The sequence below is a fragment of the Halichoeres trimaculatus genome, unplaced genomic scaffold (assembly GCF_033239565.1).
Source record: "Halichoeres trimaculatus isolate MK-OKI-2021-1 unplaced genomic scaffold, fHalTri1.1 fHalTri1_scaffold_19, whole genome shotgun sequence".
In the NCBI taxonomy this organism is placed as follows: Eukaryota; Metazoa; Chordata; class Actinopteri; order Labriformes; family Labridae; genus Halichoeres; species Halichoeres trimaculatus.
Genome location: NW_027437197.1, coordinates 738,705 through 755,033, shown reverse-complemented (window position 1 = coordinate 755,033; position 16,329 = coordinate 738,705). Strand labels below are relative to the sequence as shown.

At 41.2% G+C, this 16,329-nt stretch overlaps 1 protein-coding gene across 1 annotated transcript; it reads left to right on the top strand.

The window, feature by feature from the left end:
• Positions 1-1,182: 1,182 nt before the first annotated feature.
• Positions 1,183-6,316, top strand: LOC141808604 (G-protein coupled receptor 183). The gene is made up of 5 exons (XM_074695271.1): positions 1,183-1,232; positions 4,486-4,550; positions 4,722-5,072; positions 5,564-6,078; positions 6,158-6,316. Exons 1-5 carry the CDS (start codon positions 1,183-1,185, stop codon positions 6,314-6,316), a joined length of 1,140 nt encoding a protein of 379 aa, XP_074551372.1.
• The last annotated feature ends 10,013 nt before the right edge of the window (positions 6,317-16,329 follow it).

The window sequence follows — 16,329 nt, the reverse complement described above, 5'->3', positions numbered from 1 at the left end:
ATAATATGTGGATTAAATGGTAAACTTGTCCACAGTGGGAGTCAGCCAAAACAAAGACATGCCGTCAGAATAAAACCAAACGTTTGAAATATATTTAAAAAAAAACAAACGTTTGAAATCTTGAAATAAAAACTCCTCAGTTTCATGAAAAGTGAATAAGTTCATGTGCGGTTGTCCATCAGATCAAAACTGCACATTCTTTTTGGAAACCATGGACAAACAGCGGCAAAGTGAGAGATTGAGCTGCATATATAAAAACAGATTCAGGAGCAACATGCGCTGACATCCAGATCAAGACTTCTTCACTCTTAGCATGTAATGTGTTAACTGAAACATTTTCAGACTCGAAAACTATTTGCAAACGATTAAAAGTTTCTAAATACCGGCCCCACAAACTTTGAGTAAGGGTTGTAGATAAGAGCCAATCCTAACCTTCTCTTGATACCCTCCCTCTTCGTCTTGATTCCCTCTCTGTCGTAGTCAAAGCAAATATTTCTTCTTCCAAAGCGAACGCGTTTTTACAAACTGATGATAAACTGACGTCAGATCAGGGCAAAACATTCACAGCAAACAGACTTCACCACCATGGACTGAGAAATGAGACGGCTAAGCTAGGAGAAGCTAACGCTAAGCTGATGGTACCATAGACTGTAAAAACAATGGGCGTCCACTTGCTCAGCTCAAAGTGAGGTCTCCACAAAAACTGCTCCCCCTGGTGGCTGGCTGCAGTATAGGTTAAAAAATCCCTCTCCCCAGTCATTCCAGATGGGCTGTGGTCAAACTTTAAAAAATTAATCCACCTGGTAGAAATGTTTCTCACGTCTGATTGTTGTGGTGATTTGAAGATATCATTTGGCTGTCTTGTATCCAAGTCCTCTTTTTTCTGAAAAGCTTCGTTTTCATTAGTTATACGAGGTTAAAAACGAGGCTTTACGTCGCGTTTAACGATGATTGACAGCTGCTGTTCTCGTGTATTTTTTTCAGGGATTGTAAAATATGTCTGGAGGTAGAGTCAGGAAGTGATTAGACTCTCTAAAGATAAAAAATGATTATAATTTTTGTCACCCAGCTCCACTCAGATTCTCCCAGAATCCCTCACAGTCTCTACTGCACAGACTCTGGCTGCAAACTGCTACAATGTCTGCGCCTGTGACGGAGGAATTTTGGCTTCAAAACCGTACGATGATGAACGGTGGAGCCACGCTGTCCACTCTGTATACAGGCTATGAACGGTAAAGTATTCAGAAGCTATATTATGTGGCTTCTGACTACTGTAACATTAGCTTAATGTTAGCTTCTGTAGCTAATGCAGCTTATCTGTCTGCTCTGACATCGGTGTAGCTGTTATTAGCGGTAGCTGTAGCTAAAGCAGCGTTAGCTAGATTGAAATAGCGAGCAGAGAATTGGGATTAGTCCTTAATCTGTCTGTGATTTATGGAGAAAGTATGAGTAAACACAACATGTTTCTCCTCCTGAGCCGAGGTCACATGACCGTGTCAGAAACACACAGTTTGAGGGAATCACAGGATGGAAACAGGTGAATCTGGACGGTGAAGTTTCTCCTAAAGACCAGGGAAGAGAAACTGTGAACTTGTTGATTCCCCTGACTACAATCTGAACCATGTGGGGGAAGTTTCATACACAATTCATCCTGGCAGCAGAAAACATCCCAAATTCGGCGAGGCACCGTTTGTGGAACCACGCTGGCTGCTCCACACACGCTGCGGACACCAGAAGTCATTCCCAGTTTGCCTCAGCTCAGCTCCACCACCGGCCCCCTTCCTCCACCAGGAGCCTTTAAAACGATATGCCTTCTGGGGCGATCTTTTATGGAGCCATTGACGACTGAATAATTCTCTTCAGATCAGTTTGCCCCCCCAGCCCCGGCCCCTTCCTCCTCCTCCTCCTCCTCATCCCCCTTTTCAGCCCTCCCCTGACTGAACAACCAGAAAAAGGTCACATTTCTGAGAAGTGACTTCCATGCCTGTTCCATGCTGGGTCGTCACTTCCAATTTCCTAAGACCTTTCACGTCACCGAGCCGTCAACTTTACAAAACGGCACATACGACCACGTGCACCGCCTGTGATCCAGACTCCATCAGTTAGAGAGATTTTAAAACCTGAAGCTGCAGTTAAAACCTTCAGTCCGTGCAGCTCTTTCCTACGTTACACTTCCATCTCTTTGTCGTAGTGTCTCTAATTAAAGCTGCGTAAAGGTCACGCCTGATCAGAAGTGATCCCCTCCTTCTTCGCCCGTCCTCCTGCAGCATTCAGCGCTGATGGACCCTCAGGACACCCAGCCAGCGTTCAGCATACGACTGTCCCTTCCTCTTCCCCGCGCCTCCAGAAGATGCATCAGGATGTTAAACTCCAGGCGCTGAATTAATGGAGCGTGAAATCCAGGCCTGAAGTGCAGCGGGCCCTGGACCTGCAGGTCGACGTCGCCTACACGACGCGCTCATTGTGACCCCGGCGAGTTGTATTATAACCACATTTGACTGGTGACAATTAGTGACCTTTCCCTGATCCTGCAGCCTTCTGCTTCAATTACTCTGAGCTGGTGTAGCTGCACTGAGAGAGACTGTACTCTCCCTGTCAGATCGCTCGCTGCAGCGCTGAACTGAGTCTGTTTCACCACTTCTGCAGAAATGTTTGAATTAAAGGAAACTGAGTCTGTTTGTCAGAGTGAAGCTGCTGCAGAGCCTCATTTCTCCTCTTCTCAGAATCTCCAACCATGGTTTTCTCTTAGCTTGTTTGCATGTATTTAATCTTTAAGCAGTTCTCGGGGAGGTGGAGTTTGAGATGAACGCAGATGAGACTTTCTTCCACACATCACAGGACGGAGAGCGCCACACTTCAGCTTCCTCCAGTATCTCCCATCAGCTCCACCTCGGCCTGCCTTCACCTCAGCTTCACAGAGAGCAAACCTGAAAACCTCAGAGGCAGGAACATAATAAAAAACCTCAGGCTCTATCACTTCATCTAACCTTTCTGTCAGAAACAGGCTGCAACCGCCGCCAGCACAACTGCAGAAACACGATCTGAGATATTCAACCTCAGTGTGTGTTTGCTCCTCATTAGATTTAACTCCAGAGTCCGTGTGTTAAAGAGTCTCTGCTTTAAAATCCATCCAGTCTACTCTTTCTGTTTCTATGTGTAGGGCCCCTATAGATCAGGCTGACCCACGTTAAGCAGTGTTGTTGCCAGATCTTGGAAAGAAACAAGCTCTGAGGAATTAGACCCAAAACAAGCCCAACAGGTGACCTACCAATAGACCTCTTGATAAAAGTATAAATATTTGTTTTTGTTTGCACTAAATTTGCAGTAAAAGCACGAAATGTAAAAAAAACAAACAAAAAAAAAAACCTAATTTTCAAAACATTGATTCAAAGAAAATTCATGTGCATTATGCACAAATAACAGCAAACTGACAATAAACAGTCCACATAAACTTTAAATAGTATTTTTCTTTGTTTAATAAATAATAAATGAAATATATCAGAATTGAAAAATCAAATTAAATAAAAAAAGATAAATGTTTTTTCGTTGTTTTGAAGAGCTGAGATCATCAACAAATCAAGCCTGAAAACCCACAGCCCGTGACTGACAAGATTTGCAAGCAACTTTGCAGAAAAACAAGCCCAAAGTTGCCAATAATAGCCAGACTTAGCAACTATGGTGACGACAACAACAACTGGCGGTGACGCTTTTAAACAAATTGTTGCGTGTGGCCATGTGGGTACCTGTTGATTGGATAGATAGCATATTATCTGTAACTAACTGTGACATCATTTATTGTCCAGATTCTTTACTGATCATCTTGCTGAGTTAAACTGGATCCTGATTGGTTAAAACCTCTTGACAACAAGAGAGAAAGAAATCCCTTACACCAAATCAAAATGATCCAAATGTCCTTCTGCTTCTTGACTGTGAGGCCAAAGGATTCATTTCTGTTAATGTGTTAAACAGTTAGTTAGGCTAAAAATAAATAAACAGATAAATAAATTAATTAAACTAAGTAAAAACAAAAATAAATAAATAAAAACAAACAAATAAATCAATAAATAAATCAATAAAAATAAACAAATAAATAAATCAATAAAAATAAACAAATCAATAAATCAATAAATCAATCCATCAATAAATAAATCAATAAAATCTGTAATAAATAAATATAAATAAAAATATAAATAAAAAAATAATTAAATGAAAATATAAATAAATAAATAAAACCCATAAATAAAAAAATAATCAATAAATAAAATACACAAATAGATAAATAAATAAATAAATAAATAAATAAATAAATAAATAAATAAATAAATAAATAAATAAAAGACAAAAACAAACAGATATTTTAACATCGAATCTTGTCCTGCAATCCAGGCTGCTCCCTGCAGACTGAGTTTGTGTGATAAGCTGTCAGAGTGTGTTCTCTATGATCTGCTGTAGCTCTGACAGGTGTCAGTCACGTGTGTGTTTCAGGGGCTGTAGGAAAGCTCAGACTCTGTCACAGACTCATGATGTCAAAGAGGAGAGGTGGGATCTGGGTCAGACCGTCAGAGCTATGTAAAGAGTCAGAGCTCAGCGTGAAACCACAACTAGAGACTCCAAACACAGGGATCCTTCCTCCTGCTGTAAGTCCTACGCACACGTTCATGAGTTAAAACAAATTATTGTTACTCTCTGAGATCTTCCTCACTGTGGGGTCTTTACCTCAGGTACCATGGCTGCTGTGAACAGGACCCTGGACTCTGCAGAGACCTCAAACCAGAGCAGCTGTGATGTGTTTGTGTACCAGAGAGAGGCCGCCGTCCTCTTCCCCGTCTTCTACTCGCTGGTTTTCATCATCAGCGCGTGCGGGAACAGCCTGGTCCTCTACGTCATCTGCCAGAAGAAGCAGAAGTTCAACTCCACCTCGGTCTACCTGCTGAACCTGGCTCTGTCCGACGCGCTGTTCACGCTCACGCTGCCCGGCAGGATCACCTACTACATCCGACACTTCGACTGGCCCTTTGGAGACCTGCTGTGCAGACTGAGCACGCTGCTCTTCTTCGCCAACACCTACGCAGGTAAACCTCTACGCTGATGATACTCTGTTTCTCCGACTGAGTGTCTAACCTTCTTCTTCTCAATTTCTTAAGTTTGATTTCTGTTAGTTTGAGTTAGTTTTTCCAGAGTTTATCTGCCGATCCTCATTATACCAGACAAGAACGAATAGAAACAGAGGCATCGGGTCATGTGCTGCCACCTGCTGGAGTTAATCAGCTACAGCTTCAATCCGAAAGACGGATCAGAAACTTAAATCTCCCATCAACTGGTTTTCATCTTCATCTGGTTTTGGTTGATTTCAGTCAGCTGTTAGCCTTGTCTCTGTTTTCTATCAGTAAACTAACACACAGACTCACAGATCACTGCCCAAAACTCATTTTTATGTCCCTCACATGTTACCGTACCTGACGGCACATGATCAGACCCAGTCTAAGGTTATCTTCATACCAAACTCTAATCCCTGACCTCTCTAAAGTCTCCTCGTGCTGCGTCTTTATCATTTTTCCTCCAGGTATCGGCTTCATGACCTGCATCAGCCTGGACCGGTACCTGGCCATGGTGCACCCCCACAGCCTGCAGTGCCTGCGCAGCGTGAAGGTGGTCCGCAGGGTCTGCGTCCTGGTCTGGGCGCTGGTTTTCCTGCAGATAGCTCCTCTGATGTTTCGCAGCATGCTGCAGGAGCAGCAGAGCAGACGGACCTGCATGGAGTACCTGAGCTTCGAGGGCTCGCTCTTCACGCCGTACCTCCTGCTCCTCGCCTGCTCGCTGTCTTTCTGCGGCCCGCTCGCCGTCATCGTGGGCTGCTACGCTAAGATCAACCTGAAGCTGAGAGCTGCAGCCAAGCAGAGCTCTGTGAGCGGTCGCTCCAGGAGGAGTCACAGGGCCAACACCATCATCCTCCTCATCCTCCTCACCTTCATCGTCTGCTTCAGCCCCTATCACCTCAACGTGATGCAGTTCATGACCAGGACCATCCACCACAGGCCGAGCTGTGAGGAGCTGAGGGCGTTTAAGGTGTCTCTACAGGTGAGATCTCCTCTTCATTAAACTCTCAAACATCCCTCACTTCATCATCTTCATCACCTCCTCCTCTTCCTCCTCACAGATCACCGTCTCCCTCATGAACTTTAACTGCTGTTTGGACCCAGTCATCTACTTCTTTGCCATCAAGACCTACAAGAAGCGAGTGATGAGTCTGTTCAGGGACTATCTGTACGCGTCCTCCTCCAAAGCCACAGCCGAGCACAGCAGCAGCAACACCTGAGAGAAACCACGCTCAGCCTGCAGGGGTGAAACCAGAAACCAGCTCCACAGAGACCTGCTTCGCCCTGCTTCACCCTGCTTCACCCCAGACAGTCTCAGTTTCTCATGGTGAGACGCTTTTAAACATCTGTCAAACACTCTGACAGCTGTGCTTGTACATATTTCTGTTAAAGAGTTGGAAAGAAGAAAACTGCTCCCAGCGTGTTTTTGTTTTTCTTACTCTTGGTTTTCTCCTTTTTTTTAAAAAACTCTTGTATCAGAAGATCAGTGTTTGTGTATGATCAGGATCTGTGTTGAGTTGCGTAAGCGTGAAAAGATCAAACTGATGTCTTTATGCAAACATTGTGGTCATTAATGCAGCAGCAGCAGCTCCTGACTTCCTCTGCAAAGCATCATGGGTATAAACGCTGTAAACTGAACTTTTCTGAGGACTTGTTGCCAAAAAGAGAAATCATGCCACACACATCCAAGTTTCACGCCCACATCTGACTCTGTGCTCAGAAAAATCACCACTTCCTCGCCCACCTTTCCTGTTCTCCTGCTCCTGCCGGGCCCACACCTGGAGCGCGGCGTGGGCGTCCCACAGGCTGCAGCAGGTGCTCGTTCCCTTTTCTGGAGCTGAGCCCCACAGCTAAATATAACATGAAACACTTCCTGAGGTTTGAGGAGCTGCGCTGTGTTTATCTGAGAGGTAATTAACATGTTCACATCGATTCTTTGTTTTTAAGGTGCAGAAATAAAGCTGATAAAATGAAGCTAACTGTTGTTCATCAGGATCTCAGGAGTCAGAGCGAAACGATCTGATCTGGACCAGAGGAGATGATCATGAACTGAGTAAACTCTTTCCTGTTTTGTGTGTTTTGCTGTGCTGGAAGTAAAGTTAATTATAACCTAAAGTAAATAATCGAACGTGTTTCTGTGGTCAGAGGTGGAAGTCATTGAATCGTCTGCATACAGAATAAAAATCTGCAGGTGAAAAACTTGTTTTTAAGTCTTTTAGCCCAACTTGAAATCTAAAAATCTCTTTGTACAAATGTCTGTGAACTAAAACTTTAAATAAATGTCAAATTTCAACCAAACTGTTTATTTGAACCTGGTCTAAAGGAAGTGGTCTCCTGCAGAGAGGTCATGTTTGAGGACAAAGACCTGACTCGATGGCTGTGTCTCAATTCAGGGGCTGTAGCCTTTGAAAAACCTGGTCTTTGTAGCCTGTGTAGACCACAGAGGCCAAACTGAACTGAGACGGTCTGGTCTATGAAGCATTTCCTGTTTGTCACCCTCGATGTCACACAGCGCCGCCCTCACCTGTCAGGCTTACATCACTTTTTAATCACATGTACACCAAAACCTCACATTTCAAACAGGATGTTTTTTGATATTATTATTATTTTTTAATTTATTCATTTTTATTATTATTATTATTTTATTATTATTTTTTTGTTTATTTATTTTTTTCTTTATTGATAGAGTATAGAAGCACCATTTAAATGAGAGTAAGGCAACAATGAACGTTTTCAACATCTGATCAAGTGCTGGGGGATGGTAAATAATAATAATAAAAAAAACAGGCTGCTGAAATAATTTGATGTATTTTTTGAATTCCCTGTAAAAAAATAATAAATAAAAAAACACCAAGTAAGTTTTTTTTCCCCAGAGAATTTACATTTATGAACATATTTTTATTTAATAATGAGAAGATTTATAAAGATCTGTTTTCCCTCAGTATGTTACCCAAAAAGAGCCCAAACACATTTTTACACAGTAAATATTCTATGATGTTTTAGGGCGTATTCAGACCTGGACTGTGTGGTCCACTTTAAATGGACCAGGGTTCGTTTCCCACGCTGGTGCGGACTTTTCATGCAGGTGTGAATAGACACAAACGAACCCTGGTGCGGACCAAACAACCGGACCCAGACCCACTTTTTGAGGTGGTCTTGGTCCGCTTCCTAACGAACTCTGGTGCGGTTCGTGGTTCTCCGGTGCAGGTCTGGATACAAACCAAGGTCCATCTGAACTAACTACAGGATACATGCTCCTTTTGGGCCTATAGAGCCACCGTAACCTAACCGTCTTTGGTTCATACCTGATCCTCCGTCTTCTGTTTAGCCACGCTGTAGCTAGCATGTTGTGGGTCAGGACACGCAGAGCATAGCGCCTCCTTGCTGCGATCATTGGTCTTCCTGTTCCTAAATTGTAAACGGTGTTGTTAAGCTGCTTTGAAGGAGCTGCTCTTGAAACTGAAAATGATTTAGCAGCTCTAATAAGAGCACAAACACACATGTTTACCTCCATTTCCAGGTCTGTACTCTGTGTGCCGCCCTTTGTCAGTGCTGTCCAATGAGAGCACTGATCCTCACACACCTGGATGTGTTTACAGAATATAGTCCACTTGATAAAAGTACAATCTGAATACGAACCGCACCAAACGAAAAAAATCAAGTCTGCTTTTGGTCCGGACCACACAAGTGGACCAAAGGACTTTTCTGGTCTGGATACAGCATCAGAGAAACTAAAGAGAGGGGAAACCAAACGGCCCACACTGAGGAAACAGGTGGAGAGTCCCACACGCTGAGGGAAGAGGACACACCTGGCCCAGGTGCAGCTCACCACCCAATGACCACCTGGATCTGCAGCCAAAAGCATTACCACCAGCAAAGTGGGGACACCTGGTGGCGTGGAGGCGTCATCACACCACCAGATGTGTTTCTCTCAGGTTGAACAAACTGGGTGAAACTGGGAAATTACATCTAGAAATTTTAAAACCAAAGCTGTAAAATCACAACTGAAACATGAGACTGACAGGAGATCAGACCAAAGCTTAAACTCAAAACAGCACACGATGAGTGGTTACAGCTCCAGGTATCTTTGATGATATTTCCAGAGAAACTGTTTTCTTATCACACAGTGAAACCAGAGTTTCATTCTCTGAAACGTTCACAGAATCAGCCTCTGGATCAGAGTCAGAGTCAGAAATACCTTAATGATCCCTGAGGGGGAATCACATTTTAGTTTCATCCCTTCAAAGACACATAAAACACACAGAGAGATGAGGAGAACAGGGATAGGAGGATGTGGAAGCTGCCAGCGTGCCCAGCACCACGTTATAAAAGATATGAAATGAAAACAAGAGGAAAAAAGAAAGTCCAATAAAGAGGAACTTGTCAGCAGGTTTTTAGTTTGACAGACGTCGTAGATATCTTCACAGTGAAGTGTCAGACTCTCTGTTCCTGAACAGTCTCTGTTTACGCTCGCTGACTTCTACATCTGTCACGAGAAGTGTTAAAACATCGCCCTGATGTGTGTACGTTCAGTGGCCCAGGGTGGCTCTGCCTTTTGCTCTGACTCAACCCTGGTGTTGATCGTATCGGGTGGTTGCATGACAGATTGCAGCATTTTCACTTCCTCTCTCAGGGCATAATGTCAGTTTGTGGCTTCTTCTTACGTAATCTGCCTCAGGCTCAGTTTACTCTGACATTCAGCTGCGTGGCCCTTAATGCAACACCTCCAAACACCCTCTCATTGTTCTTCTTCATGACATTCAGAGACAAAGACGGATCTGTTTACCTCCATTCTCTCTGTTACACAAATTTAACAAACTTTAAACCTACACAGACATTAACTGACTTAATTTATATAAATTAACTTATAAACATGAATCATCTGTGTCATAAAAAAAAAAGATTTTTCTTTCATTCATTTATTTATCTATTTATAAACTGACTCATCCTCTATGATAAATGTTAGGCTGTTATTTTATATTTGTCCAGCAGAGGGAGGCATTGTGCAGCTTGTACTCTGTTAAAACAGAGGCCTGTGTGTCAGACAGGTGCAGATTAATGTTTTTAAATAATGATTTCATGCTTATGGAAAATTAATGTGCACAAAATAACACAGACAAAATAAATATCATGGTTCAGTTTAACTACCGCACCTTTCACCCGTAAACTTTCACTTTTTAAATGCCCAGGGTATGAAGTCTATCAAATTCTTAACTGTTAAATGTTAGAAAAATCACAATAATTACATATTTTTCAAAAAATAATTAAATACTGCTACTATGCTCCAAATATCTGGAACAAACTGCCAGAAAATATAAGGTCTGCTGAAACTCTGAGCTCCTTTAAATCCAGGTTGAAGAGTCACTTTTTAACAGCTGCCTTTTATTAGAGCATTTAAACAATTCATTTTAATATCTTTCTTAAAAAAAGAAATAATCTTACAATTTTGCTACTCAGCACTGCGACTCTTAACTGAAAATCTGTTATAGCTTTTTTTTCTTTTAATTACTTTTTGGGTTTTATTGTATTTAATTAATTTTAATCTGCTTTTTGATTATATTTATTTTTATTTATTCATCATTTGTATTTTATTATATTATAATATTTTTTTTTTAAATTTTTAATCTAATTTAATTAATTGTCAAATATTTACAATATAACAATTACCTCTATGTCATCAATGCACCTGAACATGGCAGCTTTTTTTTGCACTGATAACTGTTTTGCACTGACTGAAGGGCTCTTGCAATTTCGTTGCACTTGTTGCAATGACAAATAAAGTTCTATCTTATTCTATTGTATCTAATTAATTTTAATCTGCTTTTAAATTGAATTTTTATTGTTTTCTTTTCATTTGTTCTGACTGTAAAACACTTTGATTTGCCTTGCTGAGTGTGCTATATAAATAAACTTGCCATACCTTACTACTACTACTATAATATATATATATATATATATATATATATATATATATATATATATATATATATATATATATATATATATATATATATATATATTTTTTTTTTTTTTTTTTAATTTAATTTTTTTTATTTTTAAAAAAACAAGATCAGAAACCACATAATTAAGAAAAAAAATATTTCAAGTTTTAAAAACATGCACCTCTAAAGCCAAATCTTGCGCCAAAGTTCCTTCTTTAGAGCTGAAACACACGCTTTATTCCTCTTTTCGAGCCCTAACGTGCATACAGGGCCCTTTAAAAAAGTTTTTGCACACCCCTGAGTCCAAAGAAGTTCAAACCAGGTTTGTTTCTTTGATTCTTTGTTGTTATAAATAAATCAGTGTCTCTGTCCATTTGTCTGCAGATGACAGCTGCTCAGTCATGCAGATTATAAAAGGTTTAATAACTGTCGCCATGTTTAACCTCCAAACTCAAACGTCAGGATAACATAACTATCCTGTCTGTGCATGCTGCTTTAAACTCTGTTAGCAAACATACTTTTTCTCTGTTTCTGATGAAGTAAGACGAACAGCTTCCTGTTCAAACTGTTGCTTCACCACGTGCTGAGCGGCGAGCTGCCACCCTGCTAGCACTTCTCCACGGCCCTGTAGTAAACACTGTTTTTAACGTGCTGAACAGACTGGAGGTTCAGTCAGAGACCACCTTCATTCAGGAGATCTTCAGACTCAGGCTCTAACTCTCATCTTAACGCTGATTTCTTCAAACATGGTGATTTTTATCCAGAGAGCGGAGGAGTCTGACAGAGATCAGCCTGAGTTACCAAAGCCTCGTGTTTCTGATAAACCCTGATAAACATCTGGTCAGCTACAGGCTGAAATCAGCAGATCATTTATCAGATACATCTGATAGTTTCTCTTTTTTAACTTCCTTTGTTTGGCTCAGGATGTACCAACAGCACCGATAAGCATCAAACACTCTGTAAAATCATCTCCTGCCTCCCGTCCAGCTGAGACCTGAGCTCCTGGCTCTGAAGCGGCGCTCAGCGACACGGTGGTGGAGTGGACATGCCGTGGCGCTCAGACTCATTGTTGTCTATGAATAGATCTGGCAGAAAACTGCGTCTGTCCGCGCTGCTGGGTGTGATCTGGCCGTCTGAGGCTCAGTGAGTCAGACCCACATGGCAAGGCCACGAGGAAGTTAGACCGCTTCCTCTGCCCCTCTGCTGGACTTGTTTTGAACAAAGGAAAGCAGAGTGTGAATGTAGGACACCGAGCTGAGCGCAAGCCAACGCCGTCAGACCAGAACCAGGTGTTCAGCTCTGACCTGAGGACAGGGACTGCATTTACTCTGTCAGACCTCTGAAGGGGGCTGTGGTGGATCAGACCCAGGTGTCCAGAACATCCCACTGATGCTGGATTGGACTGTCAGGCCTTCACAGTCAATGCATGCATATATTAGATACAATACTTTCCCACATCCCGCTCTCTGACGGGTGCAGTCATAACAAGATAGATTTGAAACTTTCTTTTCAGCTTTGGATGACTTTCTTTGGAGGAGAGGATGATGGGTAGAGAGAAATGTGTGCGCTCATTCTGCATGGTTCACCTGCAAAGACCAGGGTCCCAGTTTGGACATCCCAGTCCATAAGTCTTGAGCTGGCGCAGGAGCTTCCCTGAGGCTAACACTCGTTAAATAATGTCAGTGTTTTAATCATCCGTCTGAAAAACAGTGTTGGTCTCAGTGGAGTAGAACTGATCATGTCAAACAAGTCTTTCTCTGTCGTGCTGGGTGATTCCTCTTCTTTCCTGTGGTGTCCCACAAGGGTCGATTCTGGGTCCCCTCATTTTCACTGTTTATACAGAGATAGATAGATTCAACATGGTCCTGGAAACCTTCCTCAGAGAGTTTGGTCCATATTGACATGATAGCATCACACAGTTGCTGCAGATTTGTGGTCTGAACATCCATGATGAGAATCTCCCGTTCCACCACATCCCAAAGGTGCTCTATTGGATTGAGATCTGGGGACTGTGGAGGACATTTGAGTACAGGGAACTCATTGTCATGTTGAAGAAAGCAGTCTGAGATTATTCCAGCTTTATGACATGGAGCGTTATCCTGCTGGAAGTAGCCATCAGAAGATGGGTACACTGTGCTCATAAAGGGATGGACATGGTCAGTAACAATACTCAAGTAGGCTGTGGACTTTAAACCATGCTCAGTTGGTACCAAGGGGCCCAAAGTGAGCCAAGAAAATATCCCCCACACCATTACACCAGCAGCAGCCTGAACCGTTGATACAAGGCAGGATGGATCCATGCTTTCGTGTTGTTGAGGCCAAATTCTGACCATCCCAATGCATCCCCGCTCACTGGATATTTTCTCTGTTTGGGACCATTCTCTGTAAACCCTAGAGATGGTTGTGGGTTAAAATCCCAGTAGATCAGCAGTTTCTGAAATACTCAGACCAACAACCATGCCACGTTCAAAGTCCCTTAAATCACCTTTTTTCCTCATTCTGATGCTCACTTTGAACTGCAGCAGATCGTCTTCACCATGTCTACATGTCTAATGCATTGCTGCCATGTGATTGGCTGATTCAAAATTTGCGTTAATGAGCAGTTGGACAGGTGTGCCTGATAAAGTAGATGGTGAGTGTAGATTACCATCGTTATGCTGATGACACCCAGCTGTACGTCTCCCTAAAGCCTGGATTAACAGGTTTCCAACATAAAGTCCTGTCTGACATTAAAAACTGAATGTTTTTACAAATTTATGACTCCAAACAGTCATTTGGCTATGTCACTAAGGCTGCAGTATTTGAATTATTTAAATTTGTTTTTTTTTACTGTATTTTGGTTTATTGTCAAGCATGTTGTTACTTTGCTTTAAAGGAGCTATACCAAGGGTCTTCAACCATCTTAATTTATATAATTGATATGTGGCAGACATGAGCAAACAACAAAAAATAAGTTGAGCAATACTGTCAAAATATGTCATCAAATTCAAGTATTCTTTCAAAAATGTTGGTATACAAAAAAATCAATGTGAGAAAAAAAAGACATTTTTTAAAAAAATCAGAAAATTTTTGAAATCTCATTTTGTAAATTTTTTTTTTTTTTTTTAATTTTTTGAGAATTTCCAAAATTTTCCATATTCAAGTATCATTTCAAAAATGTTTATATATTCAAAATTTTTGCATAGAAAAAAAAATTTGTGAAACTTCAAAATTTTTAGAAAATATGTGAAATTTTAAAACATTTTGAAAATTTTTGAAATCTCATTTTCTTAATTTTGTGCATTTTTTTTTTTAAAAAAAAGGTATTTTTTTTATACCTTTTTTAAAAAAAAAATCAAAAATTTCCAAATTTTTTGAAAATTTGGCAAATTTCTTAAAAATAGCAACATAAAATATTATGAGGACAATTTGTTATAAAAAAAAAAAAAAACCTACTGGTTTGGATGATTATTCACTGAATTTTAACTATGAATTACATTTTCTACACTTGATAGTCTTTATTGTGATGATAAAGTTGATTTTGTGGCTCCTGAATGACTTACATCCAGGTGAGCTCGTGCTCAGATTAACGACCTCAGCAGAGTCGGGTTCAGCTGGAGGTTAAATAAAGTTTGTTAAATAGTTTACTAAACACTGCAAAGAGACTTTTTTTTATCTGGTCTTTATGTTGTGTTTCTGTTCCTCATTAATCATCATCAGATCTTGACCTGATGAAGTTTCTGTGAAGCGTCCTCAGATGAGGTCAGACTGATTAACATCAGCGTCAGTGAAACTCTCTGATCCTGTTCAGAGTCAAACACAGAAAGTTTGATTTTCCTTCATTAAAAAGATTAATTTGTTCTTCTGGGTTTATCACAAAAACAAACTGAGCTGGTAAACAGCTCACAGCCTCACTCACAGGCCTCCAGATGCACAGCCCGAGGCTGAAGGTGTGATTGAGTCGATAACACGCCCTGAGCAGCAGCAGTGAGTTCAGAGGTGTGAAAACCACAGGATGAAGTTGGAGATGCCTGACTTCAGATTTCTGTTTTCTTCTCTCTTCCTGCTCTGTTACACTGTGACATACTATCTTCAAACATTCACATATCTATTTTTTTTAATTGTTCCTGCTCATTTCATTTCCTCTTTTTCACTTTTTGATTCTTTGGTTTCTTTCCGTTGCGTTAACGTCATCTGACTTTTAAGAGAAAGGTTTCATGTCTTAAAAAGGTTGAGTGGGTTTGATTTTGATTTGAATATTCCTTCAACAGATTTGTTCAAAACATCACCATCACTGGAAAAAAAAAAAAAAGTGAGAGTCTAAATTTATAAAGCTACAGTTAGCGTGGCTGCATGAGAGGGAAAGTGATGATATTATAATATTTACGGTAGTGAAGTGTTTTTTTTCCCTGAGGATTTCTGAAATAACTCAACACCTGTCTCTTTTTCTGTCACTTTCTTGTACATTTGAAAGTTAAACCACATCTTAAAGCAGAAACTCTCTGATCTCTCCCTCTGAAGTGTTTCAACACTTTAACCATAGCCTCCTGGATGTGTCTGAAAGGTTTGACACTGTAGTATCAGGACGCTCTTACACCAAACACAGCAACAATGATTCATGTGTGTATTAACACTTAAAAACACACGCACTGATGGTTCAATACGAGCTGATTTGTATCTCTTTGACTCATCTGTGTGGTTTCTTTCTGAAAACCCTCCTGAAGATCAAAAACAACAAACACAAAAAGTGTTTCTGGGCCAAAGGGGAACTTCCTGGTCTCTCATTTACATAACACACCAAAGGGAAGTTTATCACACACTCCAAGTGACCCCGAGTCCCCGGGACTTTCATCAGATCACCGTGAAGAAACCCTGAGCCCCTCGGATGAAGCAGGTTGATAAAAGCAGCTGCGGACGGTCTGGTATCTGCAGCTGAAGCCACATCCTCTCCTGAGACCTCACATGGCAAACGCCGCGCTGCCATGTGTACCTCGTTCCTCCCAGAAGCCGACACACTCACACACACACACACACACACACACACACACACTTTGAAACAGAAGCTCAAAGTCCACAGCTTCACAGAGAAACAATGAAATGTCACAGACGTCAGACGGCGTCACATGACATTTCAGAAAAAAAGAGGATGTTTCAAAGTGTCTGGACAGAGAGGGTTACGTTTAAGGTTTGAGTGAAGAGAGGAGGGGGAGACCAGCTCACATGGCCTCATACTGAAGGAGGAGGAGGGAGCTACAACAGGATATTTAGTCACCATGGTTACCGGCAGCAGATACGGATCTTGATTTCTGAGT